The sequence below is a fragment of the Carettochelys insculpta genome, chromosome 23, assembly GCF_033958435.1.
Source record: "Carettochelys insculpta isolate YL-2023 chromosome 23, ASM3395843v1, whole genome shotgun sequence".
In the NCBI taxonomy this organism is placed as follows: Eukaryota; Metazoa; Chordata; order Testudines; family Carettochelyidae; genus Carettochelys; species Carettochelys insculpta.
Window position 1 is genome coordinate 4,616,528 of NC_134159.1, and position 16,988 is coordinate 4,633,515.

Below are 16,988 nucleotides of genomic sequence, written 5' to 3' on the forward strand. Positions count from 1 at the left end.
AGAAGCTCATCTCTGAATAAATCATTTTGTTAGTCTTTAAAGTGCTACATCTGTGCTGCTTTGTTTTGTTGGAGTACAGACTAACATGGCTACCTCTCTGTTACTATCCAGGATAGGAAGGTAAGCTTACCTACTCCGACGAGTATTTAGCAGAACTTCTTTGGTTGTAAACTGGGAATTTCTCAGAAGACCCAGGGTAAAGTATGACCTTGAGATAGAAACTAAATTTAGTTACTTGTTCGTACTTTGTCCTGTTCAGCATCCTTGGCTGGAGAACATAAAATCACTTCTTAGAACAACCACTATTTTTGCCGTTTGATTTTGTTGTTACTCTTTCTTGTGTGTGCCACTTTCTTTTGTATCGTTCTCCTCATGGCAATGCCAGTTCCGTCCATTAGTGTTTGACTGCGAGGTCATCATTATCCTGTTTGACAAGTGGGTGAACTGAAGGATTTAAAGGAATGCCATCTTTGATCATTTTGTTTGTCCTACAACTGTCCTGCAAAACTACCTCTTTTAACTGTTAATTGTTTATTCCTATTCTTATACCATGTTTATTGCCATATTATGAGTGCTTTAGGTCACATGACTAGTCTGTTTCATCCTTTATGGAGGGACAAGGTGCACAGTTGAGCATCTTGTTTTAGTTAAATCTTCTATTTATATATGCACGCTGCTATGTATCCCTTAGAAGACAATGTCAAAGTGTAGTATATGGTGTTTCAGTGGTAGAGTTCTTGCCTGCCAGATCCCATTCCAATGCAGCTAATGTTAAAGGAATGCATCTTCCACCTTAGAGTGGAAGATGATGTAGCCTGTGGTGGTTCTTAATACCTGGGGAAGTTTTTCTTTCTCAATTGGGCCCCAAAGAGAGCTCACTATCCTGGATAGATGAGCTCTACTCTTATTGTGAAGAATTCCATTGAGCCAGAGGAGAGAAGTTTTTTACCACTGTCTTCATCCCCAGAGCTTTTGGCAGCCTTTGAGCTAAGGTGGTACTTTGAAGTGGGTGTGGCTGTGCTCTTATGTTATGGCTGAAGTAAGCCAGGTTGCCTAAACCATTTGGTGAATACAGAGAAATAGCTGATTACAATTCTCTTACGCTGGTTTTTCCAAGGGATTTCATCACGGGGTACCCAGGTGGGTCTGTAGCAACCATTTTGCAGTGGAATTAACTGCTATGTTCTTTTTAAGTTAACCTCAGCTTTGCCTTCTTGAAGAATAGTAAAGTGACCTCTGCTGTTCTCTGACTGCACTTGCACTCCAAACAGAAGCAGATTGGAATTGGAATCTGGGAAGAATGCCACTCTTGTCCCAGTCATGTTTTCATCCTTTATTCATCTAAATGGGCAACGAAATGAACTGCATATTTCTAGGTTCTTATCTCCATGGGATGGGCACTTGACCATAAAGCAGATCAGGAGATGGAAGGTATTCAGTTGGCCACTTTTAGAAGGTACAGAGAGGATCGTTCTTGAAGACAAAGGCACTTTGGATCGTGCTGTACATGTGGTGTTTTGAAATTGCTTTGCTTCACTGAAGAGTTCGTCCAAGTTGCTCTCTGCCTGAATAACCATTGTAAAACTAATAGCTAATGGAGAAGAGGAGGAAGAGACAAAGTAGAACCAGATGGGCATATGTACACAAATGCATCATTTCACTTTAGTTTATGGTATGACACTCCTGATTTGTAACTTCCTTATATAACAGCCTCTTAGCATATTGGGTTCATCCAATTTTGGAAAAATGAAAGTTTCTTCTAGAAAGTTCCTTCTTTTTAACTCCCGCTTTTAAAACACTTTTTCTCTCTTCAATTGAAGTATGGAGCACCTAGAATTATCTTAATCACTTACCTGGAAACTTTATATATCCCGGTGGTTCTGAGACTTAATTGCACCATGCTTTCCCCAACCATCTGCCAAGGTGATACTTCGTATAATCAGATATTTCCAGTTAATACCCCCCTGTAAAATGAATGGAGAGCATAGATAAGGGGTTCTCACAGGACAGAATGAAAATTGTTACCTAACTTCAGGACGAGGAGCCACAGCCTTAGCTGTGCTGCCCACGTGGGAAAGTCTGAAACCAAACCCCATTGTCCTCCATGAGGGGACAAAGCTGAAGTCCCAGCGCTTCAGCCCCAGATCGGAGGTCAGTGACCTGAGCCCCACCGTCCAGGGATGAAGCCCTCAAGTTTTGGTGTTGAGTGGTGGGCTTGGGCTTCAGTTTAGGCAGCAAGGACACAGTAAATCTAACATCAGCTTTCTAAACTCATTAAAACAGGGTCCCAACCCACAGTTTGAGAACTGTTGGTACAGCTCATACTACAGGACTTTGTTGTACGTAGAAGAATTATACAGGATCTTTTGCAGGGGGATGAGTCAAAATGCCACACTTATTGGTAACACATGTATCAATCGTTACATTATCATACATCATACCATATGCATATTCATGCACTCACACACACAAGCACACTGTCGTGATGTTATCACCTAACACCACTGGTGAATGAGATGAGGAGGATTGGAGCCAGGCTTCTGCTGATTTGAATCTGTACTCCAGTATTGACAAGATGAGACCTTGGGGGCCCCCAGCAAGGTGTCCTAGATTTATAGCAGCTTCACTCTTGCAGATCTATAGGAATTAATCGTGCATGAGTTTATGCACGTGCAGAATCTGTTCCTCTGCCTTCTGGGTGTTAATGTTGCCACACTTCAGAGAGGAGGCATTCAAATCAGGCACTTGCTGCTGATTCTAAGGTGGTACATATGTCCAGTCGTCGTCTAATGAACCCACTTCACAGGTCTTATTATTCTTGGATCTGGCTACCATCCCCTTGCCAACCATTACAACTGTTCCTGGAGGTGTTTGCCTTTCATGGCTCATCCATGCACACCTAATTCATTCAACAGGGCAATCAGTTAAGTACAAGGGGAGAGATCTAGTCTGGTATAAAGAGATTTTCTTTACCTTCCTTAATACAAAAGTTATAAAAAGTTTCTGTGAAAAAGGACAATAGAGAGAGAGAGACAACGAAAGACTTGGTTACATGAAAATGAAGGTTATATAGGGAGAAACTTAATACAGAGGTTGTATGAAGGTGATCTATCTAACTCATAAAATGATTAATACACATGTATCTACATTGTAAAATGGTTAATATAGAGCTGTATGTACAGCTTGACCAAGGCGTATAATCACAGAGTGGTAGCCATATTAGTCTGTGTCTTCACAAAACAAAAAAGCAGTCCTGTAGCACTTTAAAGACTTAAAAAATGATTTATTAGGTGATGAGCTGTCGTGAGACAGATCCACTTCTTCAGATCTGGGAATTCTGATTAAAGTGTGTTTGACCAAGGTATGGTGCGAGGCAGGGACAGAGATATGGTCTGCCTGCGAGCCTGGAAGTTACATGATTTCTAGTTATTTTGTACATGTTGCCCAGCAGAGTTTGTTTGGATTTATTCTCCTGAATTTCTAGAGGAAATTTACTGTAAAAAAATAAAATGAATAATTTTTTCTTTAACTTGTTAAAGTATGTAGTTAAATCACTCAATTAAGACCCTTACACTGAGTGGTCTTATGGCCAATCTTCTATATTCTACAGTAGTGAGCGGCTGCTGACACTCAGATCTAAAATTTAAGGAAACATCTTATAAGCTGCTTAAATTAATGGGGAAAATTCTTGAATATTATGCTGCTATTTAAGCCCTTGACTCAGATATCAAAAGCTAATAGCTAATATAGCTAAATGGCCTCCTCAACTTCCATACATTAGCTATGTCAGACCACAGATTGTTTGAAGTACGAATACAGGTATGTGTTACAGCTGGGATTTTCAAAGCAGCTAAGTTCCCTCCTCCCTTGGATTCCTTTTAATATCCCAGTCTATTTTTTTTACATGCATCTTGCAAAACTTTTTGAATCCTATGGCTAACAGTTTGAAGGATAGGTAGTCTAGCTTGCTTTTACTGAAATTTGAGTTAAACTCTGACTAAAATTCAAATGCCGTGGCTTTTCCATTTTTGAGAGGTAGTATCACACATGGGCAATATATCATGGTACTTCTACAATAAGTCATTCTCATATTACTTTATTTGATTGCCCTGCTCTTCTGTTGTTGTTAAGGGCATGGAAATTGGATATAGGCACAGCATTCATTTCATTTTCTAGTTAGTGCAGAGGCAGCAATGAGATTTCCATTTACAATTTCAGTTGCTATAGAAGTCTTTTAAGACTTTATACTATCATCCCTTCTAATGGTTTATAATACAGCACCATAATAGCACATTAAACCATTGCAGTCAAGGTTTAAAGCCAGTTTTTGTTTTTACTGTAGAAGCCCCCCAACTCCCTTCCCAGCCCCCATAGTTAGATATATTTTGTGACAGCTGAGACGGGTCTGATTTTTTTTTAACCTGTATAATCTCCTTTTACTAATAAGCTTCTCAGCTTTTTAAAAACCTATTTATTAGGTAAATGTTTTAAATTTATCCTGTGAGGGATATTTTCAGAATATTACATTTATAATTTATGTAGTGCAAGCATGAAATTGCTTATTTTAACATAATGTTAATTTGAGTGCATGCATAGGGTGAAAAGAACCATAACAGCACCCTAAGACAACCATACACACATCTCAGATAACTCCAAGAAGCATAAACTTTGTCTATTTTAATTATATATATGGCATCAGATAGTATTTATGCTATAAATTATGCTGTTGTCTTTTCAAGTCTAGAATGCCACCTGCTGCCATGGTGAAATGTATGGTGCACCATTTGTGTTTAATAGTCGGTTAAAGTGTTTTGATAGTTAGCTGTCATGCACCATTCTAAGCTGTGTACAGGGGAGATGGGAGTTGGTGTAGTGAGGAAACTAGTAGAATGGACAGATACTATCCTAAATTTGGCAAAGCCTTCAGGAGAGGAAAGGCAGGTATTGCGAGCATGGCTTGTTTCAGCTTTTGTGTTAGAGACCAGGGGAAAACTTGCTAGTTCACGTGTGCTGAGGCTTATATCAGCTTTATGCTACAAAATATCGTATCTTCCTTGCAGTATGCCAGAATTCTTTGCCAGGTTACAGTCTGATAATGATTTGTTCCTTTCTGCAGACAAAGCAGAGGGTGGCAGCTGGAATTGTGGATCCATTTGAAGCTACCTGTGTACCAGATACATTTTGATATATTTTGTATGAGCCAGCATACTGATGTTTGGCGGGCTGCCTGGAAAATGTTCTAAACTCAGCCTAGAGCAGGGGCCTATGAAAAATAAGTCCTAATGCATGGATAGCTTATTCTCTTAGCTCTCTGGTTTCCACTCCATTATAAATATTTGCCTTTATTCATCAGTTCTCAACGGTTTCTTCACTGGTCTTTGTTGGCAAGAAACTAACGTGGAGAATTGTAAATTTACTAGACCATGCCAGTGGCTGGTGTGGAAGTATAACATTGTATAAGTATAACATTGTATAAGGGGACATGCTGGATACATTGTATATGAGAGGGCATGCCAAAACGTGTTACAAAGTATCTGAGGGAGCACACGTAGGGACAATTAGCTTTTGAATGGAGAAGCAATTAAGATGGAGCCAGCACGTCTAAGAAGCAGGCATCAGCATGGAAGGTGTGAAGGGCAATTAGTTAAGTTAACTGGAAGCTGTTAAAGGAGATTGTTAAGGGTGGCAGGTAATTGAAGATACGTGACTGGTCTCAGGGATCTCGAAGGGTGGTGACTAAACTCTTTTTCTTCTTTTGTCTGTAACTTGTTCTCCAAAAAACTGTATAAATTAAGAGACACAAGCCCCACTCGGGGGGCTCACTTCTAAATGTATTAGCAGAGCGGCTTTGCTAATAAAACAGAGTGGTCTGATAAATTGTGAGTCTGAGTCAAACTTTGACACTGGATAGTGAAGTCAGAAATTATGTTGGGGGAGAGGAGTGGAAATAGGGTAGAGAAAAATAGTAAGTGCACGGTGATGGAATTCAGAATAAAGAAATAGATTTTAGAAACAATTTTAGATTTTTTTTTAAACTATGTGGTCGTGGGATATCAAGTTGTAAAGCTGAAAAGTCTGTCCACAAATCACAGAACCTGTATTTAATAGGAAAGTTGGCCCTGTTGAATCTTAATGTTTGTCCCTTCCTTTCGTTATTAGGTTCCAAGCCTCTGTGAAGATCTCCTATCTTCAGTTGACCAGCCATTGAAGATTGCTCGAGACAAGGTGGTGGGAAAGGATTATCTATTGTGTGACTACAACAGAGATGGAGATTCGTATAGGTGAGCTCATATTCCAGGAATGTAGCTGGTCTCATGAAAGGATTGCAGTGCAGATCATTACTAAAAGATGGCATCACTTTCCCCTTCTCCCTCTTGTTTTTGAGCAAAGCTGAGCTGTGACTGACTTCAGATTGGTAGTGAATGGCCTGATTCTGCCCCCTTTGTTAGACAATATCTTACTATGGAAACAGGCTCAACAGAACCCATGGAATGATGTAAAGTATTGCCCAACATGAGTAAGAGTGGAAGAGCTAACACCTAACATCTCCTTCCTCTTTACTTGACACTAGAAAACCATTGAGTTAATCTTCAAATAACTTGTAATATTGCCATCGGTCTTTCTTTGGGTGTGTAGGAGAGCCACTATGGACTGTGACATTTTTTCCAATAACTATTTCCTTCTAATCATTATAATTATAGTGGCATAATCCCAAAGATTACATTAATAGACTCAGAGCCTGTGCTTCAGGATGTTTTGTGACTACTAAAAGGCCTGTTGTTTACTCCTCTGACATGAAAGTATTAAACTATAACACAATGGCCATCATGAATCTTTCTGTCTTGAGCTAGGAAAACAAGCCCTCTTACGTCTGCCACTGAGCATGCATGTATAGTCTGGTTTTGATTAGAAAGGTTCTGTTTCTAGCTTCCATTTCTACTTTAAAGTACCTGCTCACATTCTTTAGTAGTGACAACAGAAGATGTTTTGTAGTAATTCTGCCATGCCTTGCTTAGAGTAACATGGATTGGTGGCTTCCACTTAGTTGCTTAGAATGGTGCAAAAATTACATTCCAAGATGGATCTTTTAGAAAACAGCCTTTTTTTAAAATTACCTTTCCCAGGAGTGGGTAGTGTACCAGGAGGAGGTAGCAGACTTGGAATCACAAGATTGTTTCCAGATTTTCAGATTGACCTACTTTGAACAAACAAATTTCTCTGAGTTGACTCATTCATTAAAAGGGTTATGGGATTGCAAAAAAGGATTATAAAAATTGTTACATCTTTCAAAAGCCCTTTGAGATCCATGAAGTATGTGACATACATGCAAAGTATTATCTCGACTATAGATGATGGACGTGGAGAAAATGTTGAGCTCCTTTTATTCTGGGGGTGAGGAGTGGAAATTGGGATTGGCAATTGCTGATGGGATTGAAAATTGTGAAGTTGTCCCTGTCTGACTGCATAAATTGTAGTGAATTTTTTAAACGTTGTATATGACAATCAGCCATAAAGGTAAGTACTGTTTAAGATCATTGGAATTCCATGAGATATTGTTCCAAAAGAGATGATTTTGTTGAGGCCCTCAGAGTTTCAGTAAACTTTTGAAAAACTCCAGGATGTTAATTGGTCAGTACCAAAGTATGTTTGCATTTCCTATCCCCTATGGGTACCATAGGGAAGCTTGCTGAGATCATTATTGGCATGGGGAGAAATGAAAGCCATGGGAGGGGATTAGAGAGGCATTTCATTTCTAGCTTGCCGGCTGCAAGTGGGTATATTCTGCCTGTTTGGATTACATAAAGCAAGTTTGTGGTCTTTCCTTGCCTTCAGGAGGAAATATGCCTGTCAGTTCAGAGCAACTGTGCCAGTATTCCCCATGTGGTGCACCAAGGGCATCGGTTCTAGACTTTCAGGTCCCCACTGTGTCTTCTCTTGGGCATAGACCTGTATGAGTCTTTCTTCTGACCAGGGTTTGTCCAGAATCTGTTTATTCCCAGTAAGTTAGGCTATCTAAAGAGGCCAGTATCTGAACTGTGTGCTTTTTCTTTGAAGGCTATAAACAATATCATTATAAATCATTACACAACAATGATCAAGCATAGTTCTTAAGGCAAAGGCATTACAGTGAACCTATAAAAACAGTAAGTTTCTGTACAAATTTCTTAAGAACTTATATGAGGTCATCATCAATCTTATGGGACCTCAGTAGACCAGAGTCCTTCCAGCCCTTCCCAGGAAGGACTGCTGATGTCCAACCCTCCTCCACCCTCAGTTGCCCCCTCCCCCCGAGATCTGTGGTTAGAAAGGTCGTTTCCATTTTCTGGATCAGTAAAAAGGCCCTGAGTCAGTTTATACTTAAGCTGTTTATTCAGAAGTCCTTTCCATGTCTAATTTATTAGGTGATTAAGCTTTTGTGGGACAGACCCAGTTCCTCAGATCTGGAAGTTCCGATGACTTTCCCATGAAAGGTCATCACCTAATAAATTATTTTGTTAGTCTTTTGAGGTGTTACAGGACTGCTTTTTTAGCTTTGTGACAATACAGACTAACATGGCTACGTCTCTGTGACCCTTTATTTGTCTTTTCGGTCTCGGGAGAATCTAGTTTGAACTAATATACGTGACCCTGATGATGGGACTTCTGTGGAGGTGTTACAACCTGATTAGATTATTTTTCTCCTCTCCTGCTGTTTCTTAGTAGCTGGAGGAGATGTGGTCCACTTCCCCATGGAATTGTATACAATCTCTGGCACATACAATGGTATAAAAATTAATATAGTAAAATCTCCCAAAGATGTTGCAGATCTGTTTTTAGGCCACATGGGCATTTTCTGTGGTGGCCTCAAAAGGGGATTAGAGGCATGAAGTCTTTCCTTATCAGAGCTAATGCATGTTGTCAGGGCGTATGGAAAGCTGGCAATGCTTCTGGTGCTGCATCTGTGTCGTGGGTAGAGAACCTCAATCCAGACTACACGGTTCAGCCAAGTATCTTTTACTTGCCCTAAAAATTAGAGGGGCATACTTCAATTGCAAATGACACTTGTCACAATATTGTACCTGCTCCAGTTTCTTGAAAGACATGGGATTTTGGTAACTGAATGGCAATAGAGAAACATTGTCTCCCCTGCTATTTTGTGTGTGCTTAATTTTGTGTATTTGGCAGCCTTTTCTGTAGGGTCAGCTTCGTTATTTTCTCTGCATAATTACGCTTTCTTTCCCTTGGTGAAAAGATTCCTTTAAAAACAAAACTGAAGTGGAGCAGAAAAAGAATTAAATTATTATAAATTGATTATTTAGAACAAAAATAAGACTTTAAAATTCTACCTAACGAATATTCTGAACTGAATAAAACAAACTTTAATTATGGAGAAGGAAAGTATAAGTTTTCTCCTTTTGGTTGCGATAGGGTTAGTGACTGGCCTTTTGTTTTACATTGTCGTGCTTCTACTCTGGTAGCAGTTGCACATTCACATTGTCTTTTAGACATGGAATAGCATTCTGCTGCTATGACAAAAGTGTCTGGGGGATATCAACAGGCAGTGGAATCCAGAGCGTGAAAGCACCTTATGAATATAAAACTTCAAGGTCCTCTGGCTTTCTCCACGCACTTCCATCCTAAGTATGTTTGATAGCTTTCTTAAATGGAATCCTTATGAGGAGGCTGGTGCCAACAGCACAGTTTGAAACCTGTTAGTTGAAACAAAAAGCATTCACTTTTAGGAAAATTAGGAGCCCAACTTTTGAAATCTTAAGTGCTTTTGTCCATCTGTCTTTCTTCAAATAGCCTCCGTTAAGTTTTTAAATATGGTCTGAATACTCTTCCACCAAAAACATTTTGGGTAGGGTTATGAATTTTTTTAGAGAAAATCACTGTTGGCTTCGCTCTAATGGGCTGAAAATGCCATGATCTGCTAGCCAGAAAAAAGAGTTATAGGTTTCTCTTAATTCTATTCCTGTAGTCTGCAAAAGAGATCTATACTTGCAATTAAATCACATCCACCTGAAAGAAAATGGGAACACTTAAGCAGAGACTACCTGATTATGGGATAAAATGGGAACACTTTTATGCAGAGATTCAGGCAAAGTGACTTCCAGATAGTGCCAAAGGAAGCTGTTGATGTGGAACCTCCCTGAAGATGTGGAAGAACACTGGTGTCAACTGAAAAATGCCATCATTGGAGCTTGTGGAGGAACCATTGGCTACCGGACCGGGAAGTATCAGGACTGGTTTGATGAGAATGATGTGGAAATTAAATGCTTCATTGAGGCAAAAAAGAGAGCCTGCAGGGCTTGGCAAAGTGACATCAGTTGCATGATGAAGGGAGAAGTGCATGCCAAGGCAGATGTGCAATGTAAAACAAGGACTCTGGAAAAACTAGTGGTGGACTGAGAAGGTGCAAGAATTCCATCTCGCAGACATCAATGGTACAAGAGGTTTCTTCAGTGCTGCCAAAGCTGTTTATGGATTGAGAAACCATGGAATCAATCCCCTGAGGTCAGAGTATGGTACCAAACTCTTGAAAAACAATGAAGCCATTGTTTCTCGCTGGAGGTAGTACTGTAAGGAGCTCTTGAACTGCCTCTCCAGTATGATCCTAGAATTCCTTGACCAAATCCCTTAGCAACCACCTAGAGACAGTTTTGCAACACCCCCTACTCTGAACAAGGTCCAAGCTTCCATCAAAGCAATGAAGTGCAACAAGGCAATTGGACTAGATGGAATTCCCACCAAAGTCTTCAAAGAAGGTGAACCAGAGCTCCACAGACAGCTCCACCTTGTGATTCTCAAGGTCTGGGAGAGGGAGCAGGTGCTGCAAGGTTTCAGAGAGACACTGATCATCGGCCTTTTCAAGAAGGACAAGAAATCAGACTGGAAACTATTGTGGCATCTCCCTCCTGGCAACAGCAGCGAAAATCTTAGCTCAAATCTTCGCAAACTGACTCCTGCCACTCTCAGAAGTTCTCCCAGAATCCCAATGTGACTTCCAAACATTCTGAGGAACAATGGACACTATCTTGACTGCCTGGTAACTGCAAGAAAAATGTCTTGAACACAACCAAGCCTTATATATGAGTTTCAGCCACCTGACCAAAGCATTTGACTCAGTCAGTTCTGGCACCCTCTGAACTATTGTCTCAAAGATTGGCTGCCCCCAGAAATTCACTAGTATTATAAGGCTGCTTTGCGACAACATGACTGTCACAATATTGAGCAAGAACAGATCCCAAAGCGATCCCTTTGAGGTCAAAATGGGAGTCAAGCAAGGCCACGTCATTGCCCCATCACTGTTCTGCGTCTTCATTGCCATGACCCTTCACCTCATTGACGGCAAGCTTCCAGATGGTGTGCAGATTGTCTGTAGAATGAACAGGAAGCTTTTTAATCTCAGGAGACTGAAAGCTAGAAGCAAAACCTACCCAGCCTCCATCATGGAATTCCAGTATGCACATGACAATATGGTTGTTACTCTTTCTCCCGCAGGCTTTCAGACCATCTTAAGTGCCTTTGCTGAAGCATACGAGAATCTCGGCTTCACACTGAACATGGAAAAAGACCAAGGTGCTCTTCACCAGTGGCACAATCTCATGCACCTTCTCCTGGGAGTGGAGAAGTGCTGGAAAATGTGGAGCACTTCCCATACCTTGGAAGTCATCTTTCCACCAAAGTCAACATTGATGCAGAAATCCAGCATCATCTGAACTGTGCAAGCTCTGCTTTTGCCTGCCTCAGACAAAGGGTCTTCGAGAATAGGATCATCTATCCTAGGACAAAGTTGCTTATATACTGTGCAGTGGTTATTCCAATGCTACTATATGCATGTGAAACCTGAAAAACATACAAGCATCATTTGAAGGCACTTGAAGAATATCATAAACACTGCCTCAGGAGAATCCTAAATATCTCTTGGGAGGCTAGGCGCACAAACGCTAGTGTCCTGGAAGAGTCAAACATGACCAGCATTGAAGCCATTATCATTCATCAACAACTTTGTTGGACTGGTCACATGGTTCAGATGTCTGATCAGCACCTTCCAAAACAGATTCTGCTTTCCAAATTGGAAGAAGGCCAGATGGAAGGAAGAGGAAGCTATATAAAGACATGCTGAACACACATGAAAAACTGCAGCATCGGTGTCGACAGTTGGGAGTGCCTTGCCCAAGACCGTCATCAGTGGAGAATGGAAATCCATGAGGGGGTGGCGCAGTTTGAGAGGTCCTGTCACACTGCGGACAAGGAGACGTGGAGGAGAAAAGTGTCAAAAACTGCCCTGTGCCCCTCCAATAGCTACTAACACCAGCCTCTTCTGTGATAGGATCTGCAGCTCCAGAATTGGGCTGATCGGCCATGAATGGACTCACAAATAGGAGGGTGACATGAAGACATCGTATTTGTTATGTAGTGATTGCCGAGAAGAATAAGAACCAGTAATGTCCAAATCATAAGACTTGGTAGTAATGAGTGACTTTACTTTTTTAACAGCTGTTTGAGTAGATATGTCAAAGACCAGAATTTGCAAAAAGTTCTTGAAATGTACTCGGGATAACTTTTGTGGAGTAAGTGAGGGAGAGAGGTGTTTAAGACTTGACTCTGGCCAACAGGGAAGACATGCTGAGTGACTGTCCTACTTTACGCGGTATGAGTGACATGTCAGTTGGAGTACTGTGTTCAGTTATGGCCACCAAACTGTAAGATACATGTTGCAGACAAATTGGAGAGAATCCAGGGGAAAATGACACAGTTTTGATATAAGGGAAGTTTAAAAAAAAAAAAAGGGGGGGCGGTGTAGCTTGTTTAGTCTTGAGAGAAGAAAACTGAGTAGGGAGAGCTAATAAGCCTTTACACATGTTAAGGGCTTGTATAGGGCTGATTATTAGATATTATCTCTGTCTAACAAAGGTAGGGCAAGAAGCAGCAGTGAGCTTATTTTGCAGCAAAGGAGATCTTAGATTGAGTATTAGGAAAGCCTTTAGAGTTAGAAAGTTAGTTTGACGCTGGTATAAGCTTCCAAGGGTAGTTGTGGAATGCTGGTCAGTGGAGGTTTTAAGAAACAGGTTGGACAAATACTTGCCAAGAGTGGTTTAACTGGTTTTGTCATAGCATAAGGTACTAGACCTGATGGCTTCTAAAGGTTACTTCCAACCCTGAATTTCTGTGATTCTATGCTGCATAGGGTCCATTTGGAGGGCTGAGACACCTCATTTCCTTGGATAATTATAACTTCCTAAGGCTAATCCTAGCTTCTTTCACCAGAAAAAGTAATTTGATAGCTCGGTCCAGGAATTTTTATTAGTGGGGTATAAAGTAAAAGGGTGAAATATGTACATATAAGCCTTCCTGATTGTGTGTGTTCATTTTACTTAAATGAATACTGACTGTCCCCTTATGAAGTCTGGAGACCCCAATCATTTCTCAGGTCATTCTGCAGTTTGAGTAGCGATGGAGTGTTTAAACATTGTTTAGACTTACCGATATTACTCCTACACATAAAAACTTTATAGGTACCTACAGTAACTGCAAATGTTTTGTTAGTATCTGTTTTTGTAAGGGTCCAGTTTTCAGGTAATTTTAAGATCACACAGCTTCCCAAATGAACTACAAGCTAGATATTTACTTCAATACGGAGAGGCTGAGTATGTTAACACATTGACCAGCAAAAGTAAAACCTTGTGTTTGCATTTTTGACTGCTGCAGTAGGCTTGGTGATGGAAGTGAGGATGTCTGTGGGTTCAAAGGCCAGTGATTTGTAATAGGGGCAGACAGGCTTAAGTGGTTCCTTTTGCCAGCATAAGAGATCTGAATACATTAGACAAGGTGATTGCAGTTTGCATTTGATATAATGGATTGATCCATGCACAAAATTTAGATCAAAAAGAGCATTTCTGAGATTATGTAGAAAAAGATCAAGGAAATGTTGTCATGTGCCATCTCAGGCATAAGCTGAAATGGCTGCATCACTTGTGTGCCATTGTATGTTGTTGCTGTATTAAAGGTAGATTAGTCAGCGTGTTAAATGTTGGGAATAGAGAAGTAACCATAGTAAGAATATAAAGTTTATGCATGACGGAGACAGTATGTGACGTATGTAGTTTGAGGTTTTGTATCCTGAAGATTAGATGGTTAGGCTTTTGTTTGGAATAACTGTACGTTTTGTATAAATAGTTGGTGGTGATAAAGAAACTTCTTACAAAAGCTGGCGGAGTAGCCATCAGAGCCAGCAATTTCACCAGCTTGTATAAGTTAACTGCATATTCGATTCTGTTCAGAGCACTGTTGTCCTCTACATTTTCATACTTGCTGCTGGTTGGAGGAATGTTTCCCATCTGTTGGAAATAGATGCATGATTGATTGTTGGAGAAAATGGGGCTGCAAGGTCGCTTCTAGTCACCATGGATTTTCTGCTCATTGGTTTCCTTTCACCTGGTGGAGTAGCAAAATGTCATTTAGAATTGCAGAAACACAGGTTAGTATTCAGGACTTCTGTGCTAAAAAGGGGGGGGGGGTGCAGTTGAGGGAGCAACATTTAGGAACAGAGTCTACAATGGCATGCCCAAATAATTGTCAGTCTTAAAGGTGCAGTGGAACTCCTCATTGTTTTCGCTGAAGCGGGCTAACAGCGCTACCCCTCTGAAACTATGGGATACTTGCAGGTTGAACAGCAGGCAGGTCCTATTTTATACATTCCTCAGAGGCTTCATGTCTTGTCTGCAGCTCTGTGCTGTCTGGTTTGAGGTTTTAGATGTATATTTGTACTGTCTTTTGTGTTTCCATTTATGAATGCTGCAAAGCCTGTACTTGAAGTGATGGGGAACACCTGTTTGTGTGTTAAGACAGAATTATCTCATGAACAAGTAATTTAGTCTTGTAACATTCACTAAAACAACTTTGTTTTCAGGCAGTTATAACTTGACTCTTCCTACTGCCTCACCTGTTGAGGCAAATCCAGCGGAGAGGAGTAGGAGGGGAATGAAATGTGGTGGAAGCAAAGGCCAGAAGGGAACAGACTATTCTTTGTGCTTTGCATTAAACAGATGTCAAACTAGACGCCTCTTAGAGAAATTAATAACAAATGGTGGTTACTGAAGGAAAAGGCCCTTGTGTATGGACTACATTAAACCTGGTGTGTGTTAGCAGACTGGAGTATTTTAAATAGCACCTTTGCAAAGGCTCGGGGTCCTTTTTTTAAACTAGTAAAGGTTATATGTAGGCTAGTTGCACACAGAGGAAATGCAAAGGAGAATGTGGACTTATAAAATGGGAATTCTAAAATTCTCCGAGGTGGGCACAAGGCTCCCTCAACCCTTTAACAGCAAACATGTCAGTGAGAGTGTGCAGTATCTGCTACTTACAGAAATTCATTTTAAAACCCTGCAGCTTTATAAATCCCATTCATTCTTGCTTAATGGTCAAATGTTTTCTTGATAGTTTGCAAAGGAGCGTCAGCATGCTTCATAAAACAAGTTAGTGGAAGAGAACTTGAATCTCATTTGTAGACTATAGTATTAACTCAAATCCTGACGTATCACATGGTGCAGAAAAATTCCTGAATAAATTACCTAGTCCAGTTGGGTGTTAGGTACAACATCTTCCAAATAAACAGTTCTAATGGCTCAAGTTAAGTGGTCTTCTAGCATAACCTGTCCTGCCCCCGCTTGCTGTTCCAAAGCACCACTACTACAAATCACTTGTACAGAAAAAAACGTGTTATTTGGCACTTGAGGCTGGCAGGCTGCCTCCCCAGCTGGGGCAGCAGAGCAGGGCTGGCAGCAGCAGGGCAGTCCCTCACAGCCCTCAGGAGTGCCCCCTCCCACCAGCATCAGCTGAGTGGGGCCAGTGGCTCTGCTTGACAAACCAGAGAATTTGATTATCCAGCAATCTCTCTTCCCCAAGGGTGCTGGATAATGAAGCTTCTACTGTATTTGGGGGAAAAAAACAAACCAACCAAGCCCCAAACTTGACTGTACACTGGTGATACAGGTAAGAGGTGATCCATCAGGGGAAAGCTAGACTGAGTCCCTTTTCCATTAGTGTTCAGAAATGGCTGTTTTATTATCTGGTTCTGACAGATTAATAGTACTTGTTGCAAGCTCAAACATCTGTAGTTTGGGCCTATGCATCTCAAAACCTGTCAGAGTTGCCTTGTTTAAATTTCTTTTCTCCCCTCTTATGTCCCCACAGATCACCATGGAGTAACAAATATGATCCTCCTCTAGAAGATGGTGCCATGCCATCTGCTCGCCTGCGCAAGCTGGAAGTGGAAGCCAACAATGCCTTTGACCAGTACAGAGACTTGTAGGTCAATTCTACTATGTAGAATCCTCTGCTTTCTTTGCTTCCATCATTCTCACATGGCCTTTTTTTTTTTTTTCCAAATATTCTTGAGTCTAGGAAATACATTAACTAGCAACCTTTGAGAGTGGCTTGAAGTATGTATTGGTGGTAGAAGAGCACACAAAGGCTTATTGACTGTTGGTCTACTTTATCCTTTTGTAACATTAGTAGTGTAAAGTGTCATCAGACATGTCAACTGATAGGAAAGCCAAGCTTCTGAAGGGGATACAGAGGCAGAATTCTTCCCTGGCACACCTGCATTCCTTTGTCTAAGTGCAACACTGACCTGGAATGACCTATGCTCTCATTTGTCTTCACCACATTCAGTCTTAAACAATCTGTTCTTCCTCTTTCTCCCAGCCCTCCAAAACTGAATTCTCTAAAAGAGCAATCCCAATAGCAGAGTAAACTCTTGAAGTAATTTTTTAAATTTCTCTGTTAGTGCAAGGATCAATTTGTTGATGCAGATTTGTATCTTTCCAAATGGGTTCTGCTTTTTTACGCTTGTAAAAACATAATTCCGTTACTCATTGAAACCAAATAGATTGCCCTGGTTTCTGGACTCTGGCAGGCTAGACTGACTAATTGTCCATTACTTTCTGTCCCACATGCTCGGAAAGTGAGAATTAACAGGTGGAAAACCTATTATTACAGGG

At 40.7% G+C, this 16,988-nt stretch overlaps 1 protein-coding gene across 3 annotated transcripts in view; it reads left to right on the plus strand.

Moving 5' to 3' along the window:
• The window catches only part of CAPZB (capping actin protein of muscle Z-line subunit beta), a 133,356-nt gene that overhangs the window by 73,456 nt on the left and 42,912 nt on the right, over positions 1 to 16,988 (plus strand). For all 3 annotated transcript variants that reach the window (XM_075018135.1, XM_075018136.1, XM_075018137.1), the window contains exons 3-4: positions 6,160 to 6,281; positions 16,180 to 16,293. In XM_075018135.1, the coding sequence (XP_074874236.1) occupies positions 6,160 to 6,281; positions 16,180 to 16,293 (236 nt within the window). The remainder of the gene's footprint in view (positions 1 to 6,159; positions 6,282 to 16,179; positions 16,294 to 16,988) is intronic.